The 19705-nt window shown below is 52.8% G+C and overlaps 4 protein-coding genes across 4 annotated transcripts; 2 read left to right on the top strand and 2 right to left on the bottom strand.

Moving 5' to 3' along the window:
• Positions 1–428: 428 nt before the first annotated feature.
• Positions 429–3864, bottom strand: ACET3X_002275 (uncharacterized protein; the record flags this gene model as incomplete). Its single annotated transcript, XM_069448999.1, has 4 exons — positions 429–1943; positions 1995–2853; positions 2908–3366; positions 3413–3864. The coding sequence occupies 4 exons, from the start codon at positions 3862–3864 to the stop codon at positions 429–431; spliced, it is 3285 nt and encodes a 1094-aa protein (XP_069308822.1).
• Positions 3865–4400: 536 nt separating this feature from the next.
• On the top strand, positions 4401–7286 carry ACET3X_002274 (uncharacterized protein). The gene is made up of 4 exons (XM_069448990.1): positions 4401–4671; positions 4720–4897; positions 4946–5014; positions 5066–7286. The coding sequence occupies exons 1-4, from the start codon at positions 4555–4557 to the stop codon at positions 6280–6282; spliced, it is 1581 nt and encodes a 526-aa protein (XP_069308821.1). The 5' UTR covers positions 4401–4554; the 3' UTR covers positions 6283–7286.
• Positions 7287–8396: 1110 nt separating this feature from the next.
• On the top strand, positions 8397–10220 carry ACET3X_002273 (uncharacterized protein; the record flags this gene model as incomplete). The annotated part of the gene is made up of 1 exon (XM_069448979.1): positions 8397–10220. One exon carries the CDS (start codon positions 8397–8399, stop codon positions 10218–10220), a length of 1824 nt encoding a protein of 607 aa, XP_069308820.1.
• A 2280-nt stretch (positions 10221–12500) lies between these two features.
• Positions 12501–19648, bottom strand: ACET3X_002272 (uncharacterized protein; the record flags this gene model as incomplete). The annotated part of the gene is made up of 4 exons (XM_069448968.1): positions 12501–13435; positions 13509–18843; positions 18923–19200; positions 19261–19648. 4 exons carry the CDS (start codon positions 19646–19648, stop codon positions 12501–12503), a joined length of 6936 nt encoding a protein of 2311 aa, XP_069308819.1.
• Between the last annotated feature and the right edge of the window lie 57 nt (positions 19649–19705).

Below are 19705 nucleotides of genomic sequence, written 5' to 3'. Positions count from 1 at the left end.
CTTTGCCCTAATTCCGGAGCGGGCATCTGCTTATAGTAGGGCGTGGTGTATGTCTGGGATAAGGGTCATGACTTCATGTGTAGCTGTCATTATGGTAGTATTGTGAGAAGTGCGGCTGCTATAGAGGAGTATGTCGCGTTAGGGGAGTGAGATGTCACGCGCGTAAAAAGCACGTCAACCTGCAATTCCCGTCAACCCCATGCAATATTGTCAAGACAGCCATTATCGCAAGTCTACTAAAAACCTGAACAGTTTTTCAGTGATTTACTGAAAGGAAAATGCTGCTTATCATAACTCCTGGTCGTATTCTTCCATTCCGTCGGACCAAGACGGTATGGCTCGTCACGGTGCATAGTCGTTTTAGCATGCGTCGACTAGAATGTCAGTGACCGATAGATGTGCCCAATTTGAGTAGTCACCACGATAGCTTATGGTTCTTCGATACGCGGTGGACTCTCCATGCCTTCTCTCCTTCGCTGCCTCCACATATCTCTGTTCTCTTTCAACCTTTTTGCCTCCGGATGTTCAGTCGTAGATATCTTCGCTAGCGCAACCAAAGCTTCATCTGTCACCTTCTCGCACTCTTCAACCTTCCCAAGCGCGTTGTAGACTGTAGCTAGCTCTATCAAGCCACCAACTCTATCAGGATGAAACTCGCCTCTTCCTTGCAATGTATATCGTTGGCGCTCTGTGACATCAAGCAGGTATGCCTCGGCCTCGGCCCATCGTTCTTGGAGCACCCAAATCCGGCCAAGATGATAACGACCCCAGAGATAAGCTATGTGGCCTTCGCCTAGGTTACGTGCAGCGATAGGCAGGCCATGCTGTATAAGTGCTTCAGCCTCATGAATCATGCCCATCTTGCATTTCACCCGAGCGAGATTCACCATCGCGAGTAAGGTGTATGCGTGCTCCTTGCCGAGTTTTTCCTTTCGGGTTTCCAAAATCTTGATCATCATGGCATGCGCTTCATCTAAGTGCTGTTTGTTTCCCGTCCAGATGGCGGAAGTACAAAGATGCTCACGTGCTTCGAGAGTCCGTGTGTGATCAACTCCATGCACTCTTTCCATGCCTTCCGATGCTGTGATGAAGAGTTGGCGGGCCCGATTCACAAGCTCATCGGTAAAGAACATGAGCAAAGTCTGGCCAAGCCAGTCAATCGCATCGAGGGTGTCTTCGTTGTCAAGACCGATCAGCCTTGTCAAGCCCTCAACCGCCTCTTCTTGGAGAAGCTTGGCCTGGCTAAATTTGCCTTGTAAGAAAACCGACTTTCCAAGTGTGAACTTAGCCACCAGTGTTTCCCGGTGGTTGGCACCCAAGAAATGTACACATGCGTCCAATACTTCTTTCTCAAGTTTAGCTGAGTCTTCACTTTGCCCGAGGCTGAATAGGGTTGTGGCCAGGAGATGGGTGACGCGACGAGTAATAGGATGCTTCAGGCCCAGAATCTGGGTCGTGAAATCTCGGACTGCAGTTTGCAGTCGCTTGGCCTCCTCCCACCGTCCATTTTGCATGTACACCAGGCTGAACTTGGCGTATGTGATAGCCTTGTCTCTATCAAAGCCACCATCAAACACTGGAAATGGTTTCATCCTTGCCATGCGCTTGTCTCTCATGCGTTGCTCTATAGATTGCTGACATTGGCGTACATGATCGACATGAGGCAAGATATATTTTCGAACGTCTTCTTCTTCCTCTGTATTACCAAGCGGTGGAATCAGAACACAATGTGACAGTAACGTTGCGGCGGCTTCAGACCAAGCTGCCTGCGCTGCAACACTCATACCAGGTCGTTCGCGGGCCCATTTGTGTACAAGAGGGTGCATGGAATAGCTGTCTGAGTTTTGGCTTTTGATAATGAGTGAGAATTGAATCAGATGCCTCAATGCTCGACGCAGCCGATCTTCATCGAAATTCTTCGTGTGTCGCCCATCTCGGATGATCTGTGGTGAATTAGCGATGGTCTTAGAGGAGCAAATGCCGGGATGACTTACACCTGGAAGGACAGGTGGACTACGGTTCTGGTAGAGATAGGCAAGAATTATGAAAACAGTGTCTTTGCACCACGTTGACCAGTCACGTGCGGGATTGGCATCTCTAGACCGGCGTTCATTGGCCTTGTCTTGCATTTCCTTCAGGTATTCGACCTGTGCGTTCTCAACAGATCGCTTCAGTAAGTCATATCGAATGTCTTGGTTGTGGAGAAACGCGAATGTGTCAAGCAGTTGGAGGGCGTCCCGAGATGCTTGAGTTCCTCGCTTTTCGATAGCTTCTCGATTCAGTTCGAATGTTGAGAAGACGCTCAGCTCATCGGCAGCATCTTTGTCTTTCACTGGAAGTCTGTTTTGCCTCGTTCGTTCCCATTGGCGTTCGTAGTAGTGTAGGTATTCGCTCAGCCTACAATACTCTTCGCGGATAGCCCTACCTGCATGCGTGATTGCCAGCGCAAGATACCCAAGGGCTTTCGCAATGGATAAGGCAATGCTGGATACGCCCGTGTCCCATGGTTCCGACTGACCGGCTGCTTTCAGGAGTAGGCTGCTTGCGTCGCTCGTACTCAGTCCCTGAAATTCGAAATATTTATCACCAGCAGTACCGTATGCCTTCTTGCCGGGATCACGGGTTGTGACGAGAACGTGACCTCGATTCCCTCGTGGAAAGTAGTTGGCAAGCTTAAGGTCAGGGTCGTCAGCGTTGTCAATAATGAGAAGCCAAGGAAGACTGAGGTTTGATAACCAATGAAGCGCGGCGTTCTCGTTGAGATCCACTTTCCCAATCTTTGACACATTCTGGGAGAAAGTCTGTTTCAACCGGGACGCGCTACTGCCGTCTACCCAAAAGACACCCCAGAAGCTAAAGGTACACTGTTAGCAGTGTTACATAGACTAGGCGCTACGGGAAACTTACTACTGTCGATTGTCTTGAGCAAACTTGGAGCAGAACTGCGTCTTTCCTGCGCCTCCAAGGCCATATACAACGAAGCGTTTTTGCTCTGCCTTTGCGGTCGTTGCCACCCGTTGCTTCTGACAGGAACTCGGTAAGAACCAACTGCGTAAGCGTTCTGCATAGTCTTCGCGACCAGTATAGAATGGATCGACAGGCTTGGGAATATCGAAATGTTCATTTGCAATCGGGACATCGGACGGTGGGTTGTGCGCAATGTTGTTGATTGCAATACCGAGCTGATTCACAACTGAGACGGACTCTATGTTGAATTCGCGATACGCTGCGGTGTGGGCTACAGTTTCGTACGGGGGTAACGATGTGTGCTGCGCTTGTTCCATTCGACTCTTCAGATCTTGGAGACCGGCAACCAACTGCTCTAGCTGAGTGGTCTGATCCTCATGGTTTTGACGAACTGACTGCCTGCATATGCGTTAGTGGTAGCGCTTCGAATGGTCGATCAACTTACATGGAAATAAAGCCGATCAGCATCTGCAAGGCTCCCTGGTATGTGTTGATCTGGTCTCTGAGTCCAGAGATCATGCCGTCTTTGCTTTTCTTCCTGCGCGACTTATCCCAGCTATCCAACCTGCCAGTCATCAGCCTGTGATCGCCGTATATAGACTTGACTGAAGCCTCAAGCTTTTCCGTGAGCTTCTGTCCGTTCTTTAGAGTTTGTCCCACGCTTGTCCAAAGGCTTCTTTCATCGTCTCCCGTCTCAGCATTGGTAACACTCTTGAGGTACTCCTTCTCGAGATGACCATGCACCTTTTGTAGACCTTCAACCTCATTGATCAAGCCTTCGATGTCTTCGTCGATAGTCTTTGCCGCTGCTTTGACATCTTTGAGATACTTGACGAGTCGAAATGCAACGTCGGCAATACCCACACCGGCAGCGACCAGCGAAACAGGATCAGCCATTGTCGAAAGTTATGTCCGAGTCAGTCGCCGTCCGACAAAGGCTTGCGGGATTCCTCGTTCGAAGGCCGTGGAGATGGTTTAGACACGCGACAAAGCGCAATATCGTTTGAAAGCAGATTCAAGATTTTGCACTAGGCAGACAAGCTACTCCAAGACAAAGAAGCAGTTACCTTCCGCGGTGTGCTCGGTCGGCTGCAGCACCGTTTGTCTCGAGCTGACAAATAAGAGCAAAAATGCGGCTGAAATCGCAGCCATGGATCCGAACGCCTCCATGTTTCTGAATGACGAAATGCTTAGCCAGTAGCTGTCGAAAAAGGCACCAGATAGAGAAGAGGGCGCGGATGTGACACCACATGAGGCAGAGTGGACATAACACACGGTGTGAGCCAATCGCATCTAAAGGCGCTAAGCTGACGATGGCTTGCCTAACGTCGTGTTATTGGTGCGCCACGAGGCTTAGCGCTCACCTCATAGGCGACGGCCCCCAACCTGCCACATGTGGTCAGTCCCGTGCGCGGACATGAAATGGGAATTACTGCGGAACAACGAGGCGGAGTCTGTTATTTCCTTTAATCTGAGAACGGGGTCACGGCAGTAGGGGCCTCGTGTCAACATTCTCACACCAACTGCGCGCTGTCGCAAACCGACTGTACACAAAGCTATCATTAAGCTGGCGACAAATTTGCAGCAATGGAGACCTCGTACGCCGATGTTGGAGGCAAGACGACGTCCAAAAGTATAGCCCTACTTCTGGTCGTTCTTAGCCTTGCAGGCTACAAGATCTGGAAACGCCAGGTTAGGCGTAGAGTACGCGCGTCCGAGCCATTTTGTCATCCTGTTGCTGACACATGATAGCAAGAGGACCAATATGCAGCGCAAATGGGATGCAAAGCACCTCGGAGATGGGCGGCAAAGTGGCCGGAAGGGTTGGATCTGCTTTTCAAGGTTGGACAACATGCAAGAGCGCAGACTATCCTTCAGTTCTTCTTGGACGTAGTCGAATCCAGCGGTCCTACCCATGAGCAACAACTGCGTAGGTGTCCAGATGTAGGATGGAGCCTTTGGCACTGACCATTCGCAGTCGGAGCTCGCGGAATTAACACGGTGGAACCGCGCAATATCGAAGAAATTCTTTCTACACAGTTTGAAGGTTTGTAGGCCTTTTCCCCTTAGATGTCGACCTGCACTGACACTCACGCAGACTTCAGTCTTGGACTCCGACCTAAGCATTTTGCCCCATTGATGGGAAGTGGCATCTTTACCCAAGATGGTGCAGCGTGGAGGCACTCGCGGGCACTTCTACGGCCTCAATTCAGTTCCAACCGCTATCAGAATTTCGAGGAGATGAAGAAGTCGGTCGAGAGCCTCGTCGATCAAATTCCTCCCAATAGCATCGTTGATCTGCAACCGCTGTTCTTCCGTTTGACTTTCGATACGACGACCTTCCTTCTCTTTGGAAAGACACTGAGCTCTTTGCAGAGCAGCGACATCGCAGGTAAAGAGTCGGAGTTTGCAGCGGCTTTCAACTTGGGCCAGGACTACTTATCACATCGTGGCCGTTTGGGAGACCTATACTGGCTTGCAAATACTCCTGAGTTCTGGCGGGCTTGCAAGACTTCGCATCGCTTCGTCGACGACGCAATTCAGGACGCACTGGATAATGCGGACAAGCCAAAGCTTGAGAAGGCGGAAGACGAGGACAAGAAACATTACGTGTTCATTGATGCGCTCATCCAGGAAACGCGGAACAAGAAAGAACTCCGCGATCAGTGCTTGAACGTTCTCCTAGCAGGCAGAGATACGACCGCATGCTGCCTCAGCTGGACTTTGCGCTTGCTGGCTCGACATCCTCAGGTTCTGGAGAAACTACGTACAGAGATCGATGAGGTAGTAGGCCTTGGAGAACATGCGCCTCAGCCAACTCGAGTGGATCTGAAGAAGATGAGATACCTCGATCTGGTACTGAAAGAAGTCCTTCGTCTTTATCCATCGGTACCAGTCAATTCCCGCGCAGCACTCAAGACGACAACGCTACCTGTTGGAGGAGGCCCGGATGGGCAGTCTCCAATATTGGTGAGAAAAGGCGAAGCCGTGGGCTATTGCGTATATGCCATGCATCGCCGCACAGATATCTACGGAGAAGATGCACTCGAATTCCGGCCTGAGAGGTGGGAAGATGGAACGTTGTTGCGCGATGTGGGCTACGGGTATCTACCCTTCAATGGTGGGCCTCGAGTATGCCTAGGCCAAGAGTTCGCTCTGCTGGAAGCAGGATACACTGTGGCGAGATTGGTGCAAAGATTTCCGTTCTTGACTGTGCCGCAAGATGATCCTGTTGTCGCGACCGGAAAGGAAAAGCAGATCCTGACACTGGTGGTTGCTTCGGGAGACGGATGCCGTGTACACATGCGCTCGTAGATGAAGATAAAGCCATGTCTTACAAGGCGGGCGATGACTCGTGAATCATGGCCCGAGAAGTAGAAGGTACTGTTGCAATCCCAACTACATCAGCACATGGAATTGTCGTGCTCAATGCTCCATATCGGTATATAGTATCTCTGTGCGGTATAGGTGATAGGCGCCTGCATCCATTGTCCAGACGTTGTGGCCAATGTAGCATTTATGAAAATCCCAAGCTGTAACCATGAGTTCTATCTCGTCGATCGTTACATCTCTAGCTCTTATGTCCGATCCTGCGCGTATCCCCGACAGAAAAGCCGTGTTCGACTAGATCCTGTTTACTCGCAATGTGGATGTAATAACGGCGGGCTTGTGGAGAGGTCGAAATAGCGGCGATGTACTCGTATGTCTTCGAAGGAGAGGTGGTCGTTGGGTCGGTCGGCGAACGCGGTGCTGCTGCAAAGATGTGAAAATACCATCACGATTTCTCGATTTCCAAACGTGTTAGGAAGCTATAACACTGAGTGGTAAGTGAGCTTGACTCTGGCCATAATCCCTTCTGAATGTCACCAAGGGTGTGTGCGGGAGACTAAGGTCGACCGTGACAGTTCACGGATTCAGGTCTGATTCCTGGTTACCTCGCCTGCTGTGCATTGCCCGAGTTCCCTTTAGAATGCCAACCTCCCCTATCGTTGGGCAACTCGAGAGCGGCTCGCGAGCTACGGATCATGATCATTCGAAGACAGATGCGGGAGTACGATGGTGTTCGTGGCGACGGTGATCACAGCCATTCACGATTTTGGAAGCTGATATGGTAGCTAGTGTGTATGATTGAGGTATCCTAGGCGCTTCACACGATGACAGACAAGCGCGTCGGGCGACAGGTATGTGTAATTCTGATGGATTCGCGCCACGCGCTTGGCTAGGAACGTGGCAATTACGATTGCTCATAATATTCGGAAGTATGTTTTGAGTACATGGTCGCGCGTTAAAAAACGCATCTACGATGAATTGTGATGGAGGATATTTGGTTGAGAGGGGTTGGACATCAGTCTGGAGTCGCGGCTGGCGTCGGACATTTAGCGCCGGCTAATGGCGCGTTCCGTGCCTGTATTGCCAAGCCATTTACATCTTCCACCATTCGCTGTCTCTGACGAGCCTCATTCCTTCGTCCACTCACGCCTTGCTGCAGCCACACAACGCATCCGGTCTTGTATCCACTCCGTCACAGCGCATTTACTAAAATCTGCTCATATTTACCACTCGCGATGGTGCCAGTTGGCTTAGGTCTCGCTAAGCTTGCCATATTCACGATGCACTGATTGCCGCGCATGCCGCTTAATGCGCATGTACAGTCGTGTTCAGGCTCCGCACTGGATGACCATGCAGGTCCTGAGCAGAGTGTCCACTTGTCCCGAGCCTATCTTGAGAGGGTTGGTTGTGAACACGTTACGCTACACGACTGGCGACCAAGGAAAGAAATAAGACCGCCTCGGATATGCTCTATCGGATGCTGGCACAGAGCTCACGGTACCCCGCTTACTCTTCGCGACCGTCTACCAGTTCGACCGATTGAAGGTACTAAAGAAGTACACTCGAAGCGGTACCGCAATTTAGTTACCGTTTCTGAGTGGGACGCCCGTCCTTAGCTCATGACGGCAGGCACCAAATTATCGATAACGCATCACAATAATTACGCCCACACAGACTGGAAAGGGAACGGTATTTTCATTTGTTCTGCAGCACCATGTAAGGTCCATTGCACCAAAGCAGCCACATATCTTTGCAGCATCACGCATGGAAGGATTTACGCTTGTCGGGGTAAAAGATCGTTGCGCCAATAATCGTTGCGTTGCAACCTCTCGCCCCACGCGGCCAAGTCGATGGATAAACGCGACTGAGAGTAGTTCGTCTTGAGCTAGCGACTGTGGGGAACCTAGACCCAGCATGGCAGACTTCCAGGGTCCTGACGGGGTAGACGTACGATAACGGTAAGTCAGCTCTGCATTCCATACGCCGCATTCCGCGAACCACAGGCGGTCGGGAACGTGACTTTTCGCATTCTTTGAAGAAGCGCCGTGCCCAACCTGAGTCCGTTCTTCGACTCCATTCGAAGTTACACACTAGCCCTCATGGCTTCCAGCAACAGTAATATCTACTTAACAACCAAGTATCTGGCCCAAGAGCGGACCCAGAACACTAAGATCCCAGGTGGCAGTCGCTCCACTACACTCTCGGGAGTCAAAGATGCTGATTTCGTCGCAATCGGCCTTGGAGGCACAAACATGCTGGCAATGCTCTGGACCATAGCCATGGGCCGCCGTACCGTTGGTGTTGATCTCCGCGGCGATCCATTCCTGGGAGTGCACTGGAACATTCGTCAAGACATGTATCATCAACTGGGGCTTATCGACAAGATGATGCTGGATCGATACGGACTAGACAACCTACCGAAAAGACTAGATGGATCGCTACTAAGCCTGGCCGATCTCTTCTACCACCCGATGACCAAGTCTCGGGATATCATACCAGGAGCCATTATCGAGGGATACGAGAAGGAGTTACACATGGTTGGTGAAATCCACAACATCGAATACATCGACGACCGCTGGAAAGATGGCAAACCACATCGCACAGTTACCACGGTGCCTCCGCCAAGTATTCCGGAACATCCGTGTCCGACCAAGATCCGAACAGATATGCGAGAGGTTCTCGATGGTCCTTCGACCTTTCAGGCTGCAGCGTTCTCCATCCAACTTCTTCTTCGTCGCTACCTAGAGGCACTCGAAAGGATCGATCTTAACGCCGGCAAGACGCCCAGATGTCGTCTGTTTACAAAACATCGTGTGGTACAGGATGGAAGCGGTCTGGCTCATCTGCCCTGCGGTAGAGTCCAGATCCGAATTGAAGAGGTCACTGAAGTCCAGTATCACAACGACCTTCAGCGAATCCGCACACCAGGGAGCAACTTCATCGACCTTGGTGTACCGGAGCTCTTCAGCATTGCAACAGGTATTAACTGCCGTGAAGCAGAGCAACTGGGCTTCCAACAACACGACGTTCACGTCGACCACGGCGATGGACAAGGCGCCAAAGTAGCCCAGGCAGATTTCGTTGCCGGACAGTTCAACATTCTTGTGGATGGACGTTTACGCCGCCGCATTGCTTCTGAGTTTGACCAAGACGGTCACGAGTCTTGGGTAAGACAGATTACAGTTGGCCACGAAGGCGACCCGCGAGTAGCTTGGACCATCGTCGAGGTTCCTGAACACGTATCCTTGTGTCCAGTCGAACGCGGCCTCGTCAGCGCCAGTACCAGTAAAGACTCCGCAGAATACTTCGCAGCATATCAGTTCTTGCTGTACGACTACTACATCTCGCAAGCTTCTCTCGTCCTCGAAATCCCACCCGACGAGCTCCGCCGTGTAGCCATGGTATATGGCCCCAAGCCCTTCAGTCTTGTCGAGCGAATCGGCACCGACGCACGCATCGCCACAAACGGTGTCGTAGCAGGCGACTCTTTCGGCAACGGCCATTTCCTCCATTCAGCAGGCGCCATGTGCGGCATGCTCGGCCACGGCTACCGATTCCTAGAGTATTGGCAACGCCGCGCTGCTTCGCATTGCGCCGGATCATCTCTCCGCCTGCTTGCAGACCGTATCAAAGCCGATACGGAAGCGCTGTTAGAGGTCAGTGCGAAGGAGTTTAGTCAAGCGATTCCTAGTAACTTTGGCGCGGAGAGGGGAAGGAAGGTTGCGGCTGCGAGTGGGATTGCGGAAGGGAAGAGGGCGAAGGTCAACGCGAAGAGGGAGAGGGGGAGGAGGTGGGATCAGGCGCCGCTCAACCCGACGGACTGGAGGAGAGTGTTTATGCGGAACGGGAGGACTTGGAGTGATAAGTTACCAAGGATTGATGAGAGACATCCGGCTTCAAGGATGGAGAAGGCGAGGCTTTGAGAAGATGTTGTGCAATTCCCATATCAAATGTTCATACCATGATACTGTGTTACACCAGCTCCACTTCTTGGTCTCTTGGCGGATGGTATATCTTGAAATGCCTAAACAACAGATCATCGCCTGTCACATTGCCCTTCTCACCTTGCCAACCACAGAGATCCATATTATCAGACACCTCACCTAGTGCCCGCAAAGACACATGTACGGTGACATTTTTAGGCTCTTCGTCTCGTGCGCTGAGATACCATCCAGGCACGAGCTTATACCATAGCAATGTCTTACTCACTCGTTCAAACTCAACCCACGTATCGCCGCTCAAGCTTCTATTAGTCCTCAGGGATCCACGAAACGACCGAGAGACACTGACCCGTGTATCCTTCGAGGTGACAGACCCGGAGTAGAACATGCGGTTCGCATCAAGACGTATCTTCGTGCGTAGTGTTTCTAAAAGACCCCATAAGCAGGCTCTGTGGCCTAGCCTATGGCTTCGGAGGTGCTTCTTGGTATTCCGTCCTCTCCTCAACAACATGTTCACAGTATTTTCACCAGCCACATACACATCCGTGATGTCGAAAGCCAGCATTGGTTCTGCAGAGGCAAATCCTGTCAACTCCGAGCTAGGAGAAGGCGTGAGACTCTTTGCGAGTAGTGCAGCGGAGCAAATGCAAGGCTCATGTGTGGCTCTTTTGAGTACTTGAATCACCACATCTGTCCAAGGCCTTTCGTAGTCGACGTCAAGTCTCTCTTTCGGGTGGCACAATGCCAGCAAGGAGAATATACGATCTTGTGGTATGACACAATCCTTCTTACGAAACCAGGCAAGCAATGTCAATAGGCTTTGACCGCGAAGTGACTCCAGTCGGTTGCGATGGTTGACAACGTCGAATTGATCAAAAGGTGATTGTGTAACGTCGATCGAGAGTCTGTGCACCTGCTCTATGAAGTCGAAGAGAGACAGTGTTGTCGAGTCCAATGTTACGACGACTTCTTTCGCCAAAGTGATTTCCTGTACGATCCACGCTCGATCCCAGTATTTGTTGTAAAGTATATATCTCATGATCAGACGGCTGTCAATGATCAAAACACGTGTACGTCTCTTTATAGGGTCGTGCTGTGCATAATCGGGACGACGACGGCTTTGAAGCAGCTCTAGCATACGCTGTGCGTTTGAGGTTTTCCCGAGCCAAACATGGACGCGCCAAGCACTGCTGAAGATGCGTCCCATTTGGGCAACCTGGTGGTTGCGCTCAGACGTATTGGATTGGTCGATGCATAGCGCGTCGATCCAGTATCTTCGTTGCGTGGTTGTTGGCACCTGACGCTCGCTGCAAATCAAGTGCAGGAAGTCATACAAGTTCTGACGAACGAAGAAAGGCTTCCCGTTCATGAGGATCATTTTCGAAGTAGATACGTTGTTTGGCCCCCATCGATAGGATAAACATGTATACGTTGCCTCAATGGTCGTATGTGATATCTGGCATTGGATAAGACCAATTGCGGAAAACCCAGGCCTGATCTCTACGAGTCTGATGGAAGGCTGCGTATGATCTAGCGGCTTATGCTGGAAAGGACCGTGATTGTTTGATGGTAGTGGAGTCGTCATTATGTCACCAGCATTTGACTCAACGTGCAGTAGAGTACCGCGCACTGCCGAAAGCCGGTGGTTCCAGTCTCAAGCACTGGATGAACATGTGATCTGGCGAAGATGCGCCAAAGATGCGCACGAAGGGTACGGTAAAGATGTGGGCAAGGCTAAACGTAAATGTGTGCTGCTTGATGAACGTGACACCAAAGATAAGAAACGCTCATGGCTGCGCGCTCTGAGTAGCATTAGACACTTGAGAGGTAGTTAGGGTGTTTGAAGCTGAGTGAATCAAGACGAGGATGCTGAAACTCGGGGCGTGGTTGCCTTGGGCGTGGCTGAGCGTGACGAGCGGTTGTCACCCGCCACAACCGCGGACTGAGACTGCGATGCTGTCAGCCGAGTGATGAGGTAATCGCCTATTGAGGCTAGCTCCTTTCGGCGCACGGGTCACTAACGCACCGGCGACGAAGCATGGCTTCTTGATTCTATCCAGAATTGCTTCGCATTCAACGCTGTCATTATCGTGACATCATAATCACACTTGTAACTATGAATTAACATGTCCCCTTCTATCTACACTATGCATACGCGTTTTACGGCATCCTCTCGGCCACGATCGCGACCGCGATTCCACAATATGGCGACTCCGCACCAGTCGGCTATGTCTGCACAACTTTCGCAGCGTTGAGCAGCGACTATACGCTCCCCCTTCCGATCCTCTTGAAGAGGAAAGCATACCCCTCGAGCACCGCCTCCCACTTTTTGCCTGTCGGATCTCCGTACAAGTCGAACAGGTGCGGCTGGTCTTTCACTAAAGTCAGCCCAGACTCGATTCCCGCTGCGCGTAGCGCATCCACCGTCCGCTTGGCCTGCTGCCACGGGATGAGGTCGTCCTTTGTGCCGAAGACGACGTGCGTCGGCGACTTGTAGTTGCCTCTGACGATCTGAGCGTACGGACTCCCCTGGACGACCTCGCCACTTGACGGCTGCGCCATATTATGCCACGTTGTGTGCTCGGTTCGTCCAGCCTGCTTTGCGCTCGGGAGGCCGCGGAACAGCACAGGAAGCGTCTGGCCATGCCAGTTCATGTGCAGGACAATACGGCTCCGCGCGTCTTTCGGGGCTATCCAGCCAGCCATGGCTACCATCTTGGACGGGACGTTGTACGCCGTGATGGGCTCGGGATACACACCTTCGAGGAGGTCAAACGTTTCGTCGACGTAGGTGTCCGTATGGTCTGGGACATTAGGCCGGGTCCAGAACTCGTCTTCGTAGTCGGTTGGGCAGTAGAAGACGAGGATCGCATCGGGCGCTGGCAGACCTCGCGGTACGGACGTCCAGGCCAGCGACATGGCGACTGTGCCTCCGGTGGACCAACCGATAACCACCACTCGAGACGCATCGAGTCGGACCGATGTGCTGGTGAGCTTCAGGGTTGGGAGCACACGTCGGGCCCAGGCGTAGGCGCGGTGCGCGTCGACGAGCGGGCCTTCGAGGAGCGTAGTCTCGGGGCAAAGCCGATAGTCAATGGCCACAGGGAGCACGCCGTTGTTGAGGAGAAGCTGTGTTTGGCGCGGGCGCACATCCTTTCGCGAGAGCATCACGTGTCCACCACCGTGTATCATCAGCCCTGAGTCCACGGCGTCAGCGGCGGAACCACCAGTGGCAGGGTATAGAGTGAAGGAAGACACATTATTGCGTACCGATTGGCCATGTCTCGTATGCGGACGCCTGTGCAGGCGAAGGATAGTGTATATCGGCTCGCAAAGGCAGTCCGTTGTCGGCGTGGCCAAAGACAACGGTCTCGATGCCGCCTCTCCGGTCTTGAGGAATGCTTTGGGGGAGACTGGGATCGGCAACAGGACGTTTGAAGCCGGTGATGATCCTGACAGTCTCGGACTCACGCGTCGAGCCGCCTGTCCACGAGGCGTGGGCGAAGCCGCTGGAGCGCATGTTCTCTGCCCACAACTCTGGTCTAGCCAGCACGTAGCGACGGCCATCCTCGAACGCCCACCACCCATCGAGCAGGCCGAAGACGAGGTCAAACCAGAAAAGGCGGGTGGTGAATTCTACCAGCGAGACAAACCCATGTGGACTCAGGAGCTTGTTGATGTGGGAAAGCGAGGTGGATAGATTCTTGGTTGCGTGAATGCAATTTGTCGACAGCACGATGTCAAACTGGCCCTGCAGATTGATCGGCGGCTCCTTCTCAATGTCCAGAGTGGCGTACTTCATCGTGGTCCCGTACTTTGCGAACTTTCGCTTCGCGGCAGAGACGAGCGACGAAGAGATGTCCGTGAATGTGTATTCGAAAGGTATGCCGCGCTGCACGAGAGCTTCCACCACCCACTTTGTCGTCGACCCCGTGCCTGCGCCGAGCTCCAGAATTTGGAACTTGCCATCCGGTCCTGGCGAACATGAGCTCAGGCTCTGCTCCAGGAACATGGTGAGGAGACGTGACATGATGATGTACATGGGACTTGTGCTGTACACGTTCTCCAAGATAGTCCGATTCGCTTTGTTGCCATAGAGCAGAGCCAATGGATCTTTCTGCCCTCGCAAAAGCGCGCCAAGCTCTGCGCCACAGATGTGAAGGAGTTTGTGTTCGTCCGCATGCTGAGGGAACTGCTCTACGATAGCGTTGAAGAGAACCTTGGAAGGCACACCCTCGGTTGGTACATCTGAGCGGACGTAGCGCATGCCGTCGTAGTCTGCAAGCTTCCCCTCCCGGAGGATGTGGTTCAGCGCGACGGCAAGATGCTTATGTTTGGGAAGCACGTCGAGTGGAGGGATCTCGTCACCAGGACGCAGCCGCCTCAGGTCGATGCCGAGATCAGCAAAGGCTTCGACAGTATAAGCCACGACCAGCTGCAATTGCTTAGGATAAACTTTGTCGTAAAATCCAGAGAACCCGTATTCCAGCGCGAGGTGGTCGAATTGGGTCTTGATCTGTTCGAAAACATCCTGAGAACGTATCAGAGGGTCATTATACGTGTCTTTCAAGCCAACTGCATTCTCCTTCTCGAGATGAGTGGATGCGTCCATTGCCGGCGTTGTAAAGCCAGACGACCGCGCACGCTCCGGGCTACTGACGTGCGAGGAAGTGCTAGGGGTGGCACTGCTGTCTGCGGTGATCGTGCCACCTACAGCCTGCACGAAAATGTCGACGAGGTCGCCGTAAGTGCTCTCCGTGGTGAGTTGCGCCAGATCGATGGAAACATCGAAGATCTGCTGCATGTCGCTCATAAGCTCCATGCACAGCAGAGAGTCGAGACCATAATCGACGAGAGCCTCAGAGCGCTTGAAGCTTTGCGGTGGGCAATCGAGATGTTCACCTAGAAGTTGTGCCAGACGCGATATCATCTGCTGCATACCTGTGCTTTCCGCTGCGCTTTTGATGGGAACCTCTACGTGCGAGTTAACAGGGATCGAGCGCGCTGGCTCGGTAGTGACCACGAATTCTTGGCTGTTGGTCACTTTGGTCACTGGTGGTTCAACAGGAGCAGGCTGCTGTTCGACTGCAGGCGCGGCGCTCCCATTTCGTTTGTCGAGATAGTCCCGCAGCGACGCAAACGTCAAAAGATCTTGAAGATGATCCTGTGGTATTGAAATGCCAAAGACGTCAGATACTTCGGATACGATCTCAGTTGCCATTAGAGAGTCGATACCTAGGTCCTCAAGCTGCACATCTCCTTGGAATTGGTCTGCAGGCACGTCCGTGATCTTGCTGAGCATTTCCCGAAGTCGCACTTCAACACTAGGTCCTTGTTGATGTGATGTGACGTGACCTCTTGCTGCAGGTGGCTTCGGTGCTATTTGAACAGTTTCCCCATTGAGATATGGCATAGCTTGCTTAGTTGCAGGGTCGTTGAAGGACGCCAGTGCAGGCGATACGACTGGGGGATGATGAGTGGCAACGGGCGCGTTTGTGGAACTTTCAACCTTAACAGCGGCTTTTATAGCAGCCGGTGCGGGTCGGGAAGTGGCTGCGGCAGCTGTCGCACCGTCATGAACGTTTGTGCGGAACAGTACTTTCGACAGAGACGAAATGCGGACCCTCGTGAAGGCAGCACCGAAGACGACGAATACCAGCCGTCCCGTGACATGATCCTTGACAAATATGTCGTTGCTGCATTCCCTCTCACCAGATGGTGTAGACATCGCAAGCACGTCCCAGCCATTGCTGCCACTCAGGGCGAAGTCCGGTGATAGCTGGACGCGGTCCACGTGGGTGCAAACAAAGACCTCGTCCGACGGACACGGCGCCAAGCAATTTGCGTAGATACCGGGCACCTGCAGGAAGTTGTCGATAGCCACTGGGTTCGTCACAAGACCTTCAAAGGCAGCGGGCTGGTCTTCTGGCAGAGAGACATATGCAGAGATGACACCTGCATTACTCGTGACTTTGCGCACTCCCTTGTAGAAGTCATGATACTGGACGACACGAGAGAATATCTTGTATACGAGGCCACCGTGGACTGCCTCCCCCTTACGGGACGCCTCGTACTCATCGAAATCGTGATATTTAAGGAGCTTGGTCAAGCGGTTGAATTCGGCAATGTGGGACTTATCGTCGGCCGAGGCAAGGTCGACCTTGCCGATAGCATGCGTAGAGATGGGGTCTGCTCCTGTCCCAGACACACCACGGCTATGCGCCTGGAACGTGAAGGTGTACTCGTTGCTTCCTGGATGTGTTTGATCGAGGGTGAGCTTGATCATCTTGTCATAACTCGCGCCCAATGCGGAGGTGATTTCCAGGCCGTCTACGCGAACTTGTTGAGCGCCCTGCAAGCCACGACGGCTTGCAATCTCTCTTGCCGCACGGGTAGCCAACTCAATGTACAGAGGGGCGGGACAGAGAGGTTCAGCCAACACTGCATGGCCCGCGAGCATCGTTGACCATTCAGGAGCACGCGGGTCAATGGTGAAAACGCCGACCTTCTGCTCAGCATCTTGGAAACCGGAAAAGGCAAGGAATACTGGATCTGGCTCGACAACAGGCTCTGGAACCGGAGGTGACACTGCAGGTGGCGTGGGTGCGACGCTTTTGGGTTCCCGCATAGCATCAAGGTTGAAGTCCAGCCAGTGGCGCGTCCTCTCGAACTGGTATGGAGGTAGACTCAGACGGCTATATGACGCCGCCTGAGCACGATGAAAAGGCCAGAATTGAACGTTATGACCATTCTTCCAGAGCTTGACGGAAGTGTCTGCCATCTGTCCCATGGCGTCGTTTCGGCTAAGGTTGACGGGGCAGTACAGGTGGTCAACAGTCGGCGAGGCAGCGCGGCGGACCATGCCCGTTATGGATGAGTTTGAACCAGCCTCTATCCACGTAGCGCGTCCGAGATCTGCTTCGATGCGCTTGACGGCTTCTCCGAAATATACCGGCGTGCGGGTGTGGTCAGCGATGAGCCTGGCAGTGGTTGCGCTCCACGTCCCACCTCTGGAACACGTTTCGATGGGTATCGTTGGCTCCTTAAAAGTCAGGCTGTTTGCTAGTGCTTCCAGCTCAGGGAGAATGGGGTCGCAGTAGCGGGAGTGGAAACCATGCGACACGTTGAGCACAGTGTGTTTGGTTCTGTTCCGTCCAAGGATGGAGACAAGAGTCTCGACAGCAGCAGCAGACCCGACGAGCACATGGCTTTCTGGTCCGTTGAAGCATGCTATCTCCAGTTCAGGGACTTTGGGGTCGTGGCGCTGGACAGAGGCAATCAGTGCCCTCGTTTCGCTGACACTAGCCTCCAAAGCAACCATTGAGCCACGTTCTGGGCCCCATCTGTCTCTCATCAGGACAGCACGTCCATAGACCAATCTGAGGCCATCTGTAAGCGATAGAACGCCCGCTACAGTCAGAGCGACGAGTTGGCCAAAGGAGTGTCCGATGATGCGATCAATGTGAAGGCCACAAGCGATCCAGGACTGTGCACAAGCATAATGCAACGCGAATTGCATACACTGGAGTCCGACCACGTCGTCCTGAGAGCTGGTGTCGAAGATAGCGGGATAAAGCCCCCGTTCGTATCCGAAAGTCTTCAGTAAGCTGTCGCATTCGTCCAGGTATTTACGCAACAAGACAGAAGAATCGTAAACCTCTTTCTTGAGGCCTATTGATCGCGTTGTTTGGCCACCAAAAGCCAACACTACCGGCCGTCTCTTTCCGGTCTCGTGTTCTGCAGAGGGTGATGCGGCGTCTGCGAGGTGGCCATCGAGCTCGGACAAGCTAGTGACGGTACGGGCGAAAACATGCGGCAACGTGCGGTTCTGCCGGTCAGCCAAGTTGAAAGCAATGTCTGCGATCTGGATATCCCGCCCGCACGTCGATAGAAACTTTCTTAACTTTTCGCAGTTTGCAGCAAGACTGTTCTTACTGTTTCCGGACACCACGATGGGATAACTCGTCAGGGCCCTGCTTTCCACTTTGCCAGCTGTCAAGGACGGAGCTTCTTTGAGCACGATGGCCGCAATGCTGCCGGCAGCGCCATAGTTGTTCACGCAGGATATGAGTGTGTCCGCTTGCCACTGTTCCGTTCGTGTCGGGATGACAAACTGACCCTCGGAGAGATCGATTTTAGTGTTCGGCGTTGAGTAGTTTGCCTGCCCGGGGATTTGTCGCTTTTGCATCATCAACAGCGTCTTGATAAGACTAGCAGCACCGGACGTACTCTCCGTATGACCGATGTTGCTCTTGACAGAGCCCACATACAGAGGCTGTTGTCGCCTTTTACTAGCAAAGGTTGCCTTGAGAGCGTCGAACTCGATAACATCGCCGATTGGCGTGCCGGTTCCATGGGCCTCAAGGTACGTGACGTCCTCTGCAGCCACGCCGGCCATGCTCAGCACCTGTCGGTACAGTGCGGTATGTGATGGGCTGTAGGGAACAGTGATCGGTACTTTGTTGCTACTTTGCTTGACGGACGTGGCAAGGATGGTACCGAAGATATGGTCGCCATCTTGAACGGCTTGCGACAGTTTCTTCAACACAACTAGGCCAACACCCTCGCCACGACAGTAACCATCGGCACGCGCATCGAAGGACTTCTACACGTGTACCAAATAGGTTAGTGAAGCTCAATGTGAGGTGTCTAGGTGTGCATCTTGGCTCTAGGGCTATACGTACAGTAGGACCAGTAGGACTTAGGAACGAGGCGGCAGCCAAGTTCTGGAAAAAGTTTGGGCTAGTCAAAACGGATACGCCTCCTGCAAGAGCGCTTGTGCAGTCTCCGTGAGCAATGGCCTTGCATGCAGCATCGATGGCAACTGCGGACGACGAGCACGCGGTGTCATACGTAATCGACGGGCCGCTCAAACCGAAGAAATGACTGATACGACCGGTAAGAAACGCACGCAATGTGCCCAGAGTCGAAAAGGCGTTGGGTGGGTGACTGGCGACATTGTCTGATCGTAGGCACCGGCGTTAGCCCGAAAACATCATCGCGGTACGTAGAAGCGACTTACCATTGTAGTCCGATGCGCACACCCCCACGAAACAACCCACATCCAAATCCTGCTCTCTAGGCCCAAAGAAGCCAGCAGATTCCAATGCTTGGTAGGCAACTTCGAGCAGGAGTCTTTGTTGCGGGTCCATAGAAGCGGCCTCGCGGCCTGATTTCTTGAAAAAGCGGTTGTCGAAACTTTCAATGTCGTTTATGTAATTGCCGAAGAAGACAGACTTATCCGTACTTCTCCCATGTTCATGGGAGGGAAAGCGTCCTTTGGGTGGCTCCGTGACCATTGACCTTCCTGCGTGCAAGAGGTCCCAGTACTCTTCGATGGAATCAGCACCTGGGAACCTGCATCCCATCCCGACGATGGCAATGCCATCGAGGTCTGCGTTCGGTGACATGTTATCTGGAATCTTGTGTTGAACAGTCAGGTTGAAAGCGTTGAGCTGACGATACAG

The sequence above is a fragment of the Alternaria dauci genome, chromosome 2 (genome assembly GCF_042100115.1).
Source record: "Alternaria dauci strain A2016 chromosome 2, whole genome shotgun sequence".
Taxonomy (NCBI): Eukaryota; Fungi; Ascomycota; class Dothideomycetes; order Pleosporales; family Pleosporaceae; genus Alternaria; species Alternaria dauci.
This window is presented reverse-complemented; position numbering and strand designations above follow the sequence as displayed.

What these genes read in the sequence shown, in the direction of transcription:
- ACET3X_002274 (XM_069448990.1), top strand. Translation starts at nt 4,555, where the DNA reads ATGGAGACCTCGTACGCCGATGTTGGAGGCAAGACGACGTCCAAAAGT. An exon ending in AACGCCAGGTTAGGCGTAGA is followed by an intron (nt 4,672 to 4,719) that starts GTACGCGCGTCC and finishes GACACATGATAG; the next exon opens with CAAGAGGACCAATATGCAGC. An exon ending in TACCCATGAGCAACAACTGC is followed by an intron (nt 4,898 to 4,945) that starts GTAGGTGTCCAG and finishes GACCATTCGCAG; the next exon opens with TCGGAGCTCGCGGAATTAAC.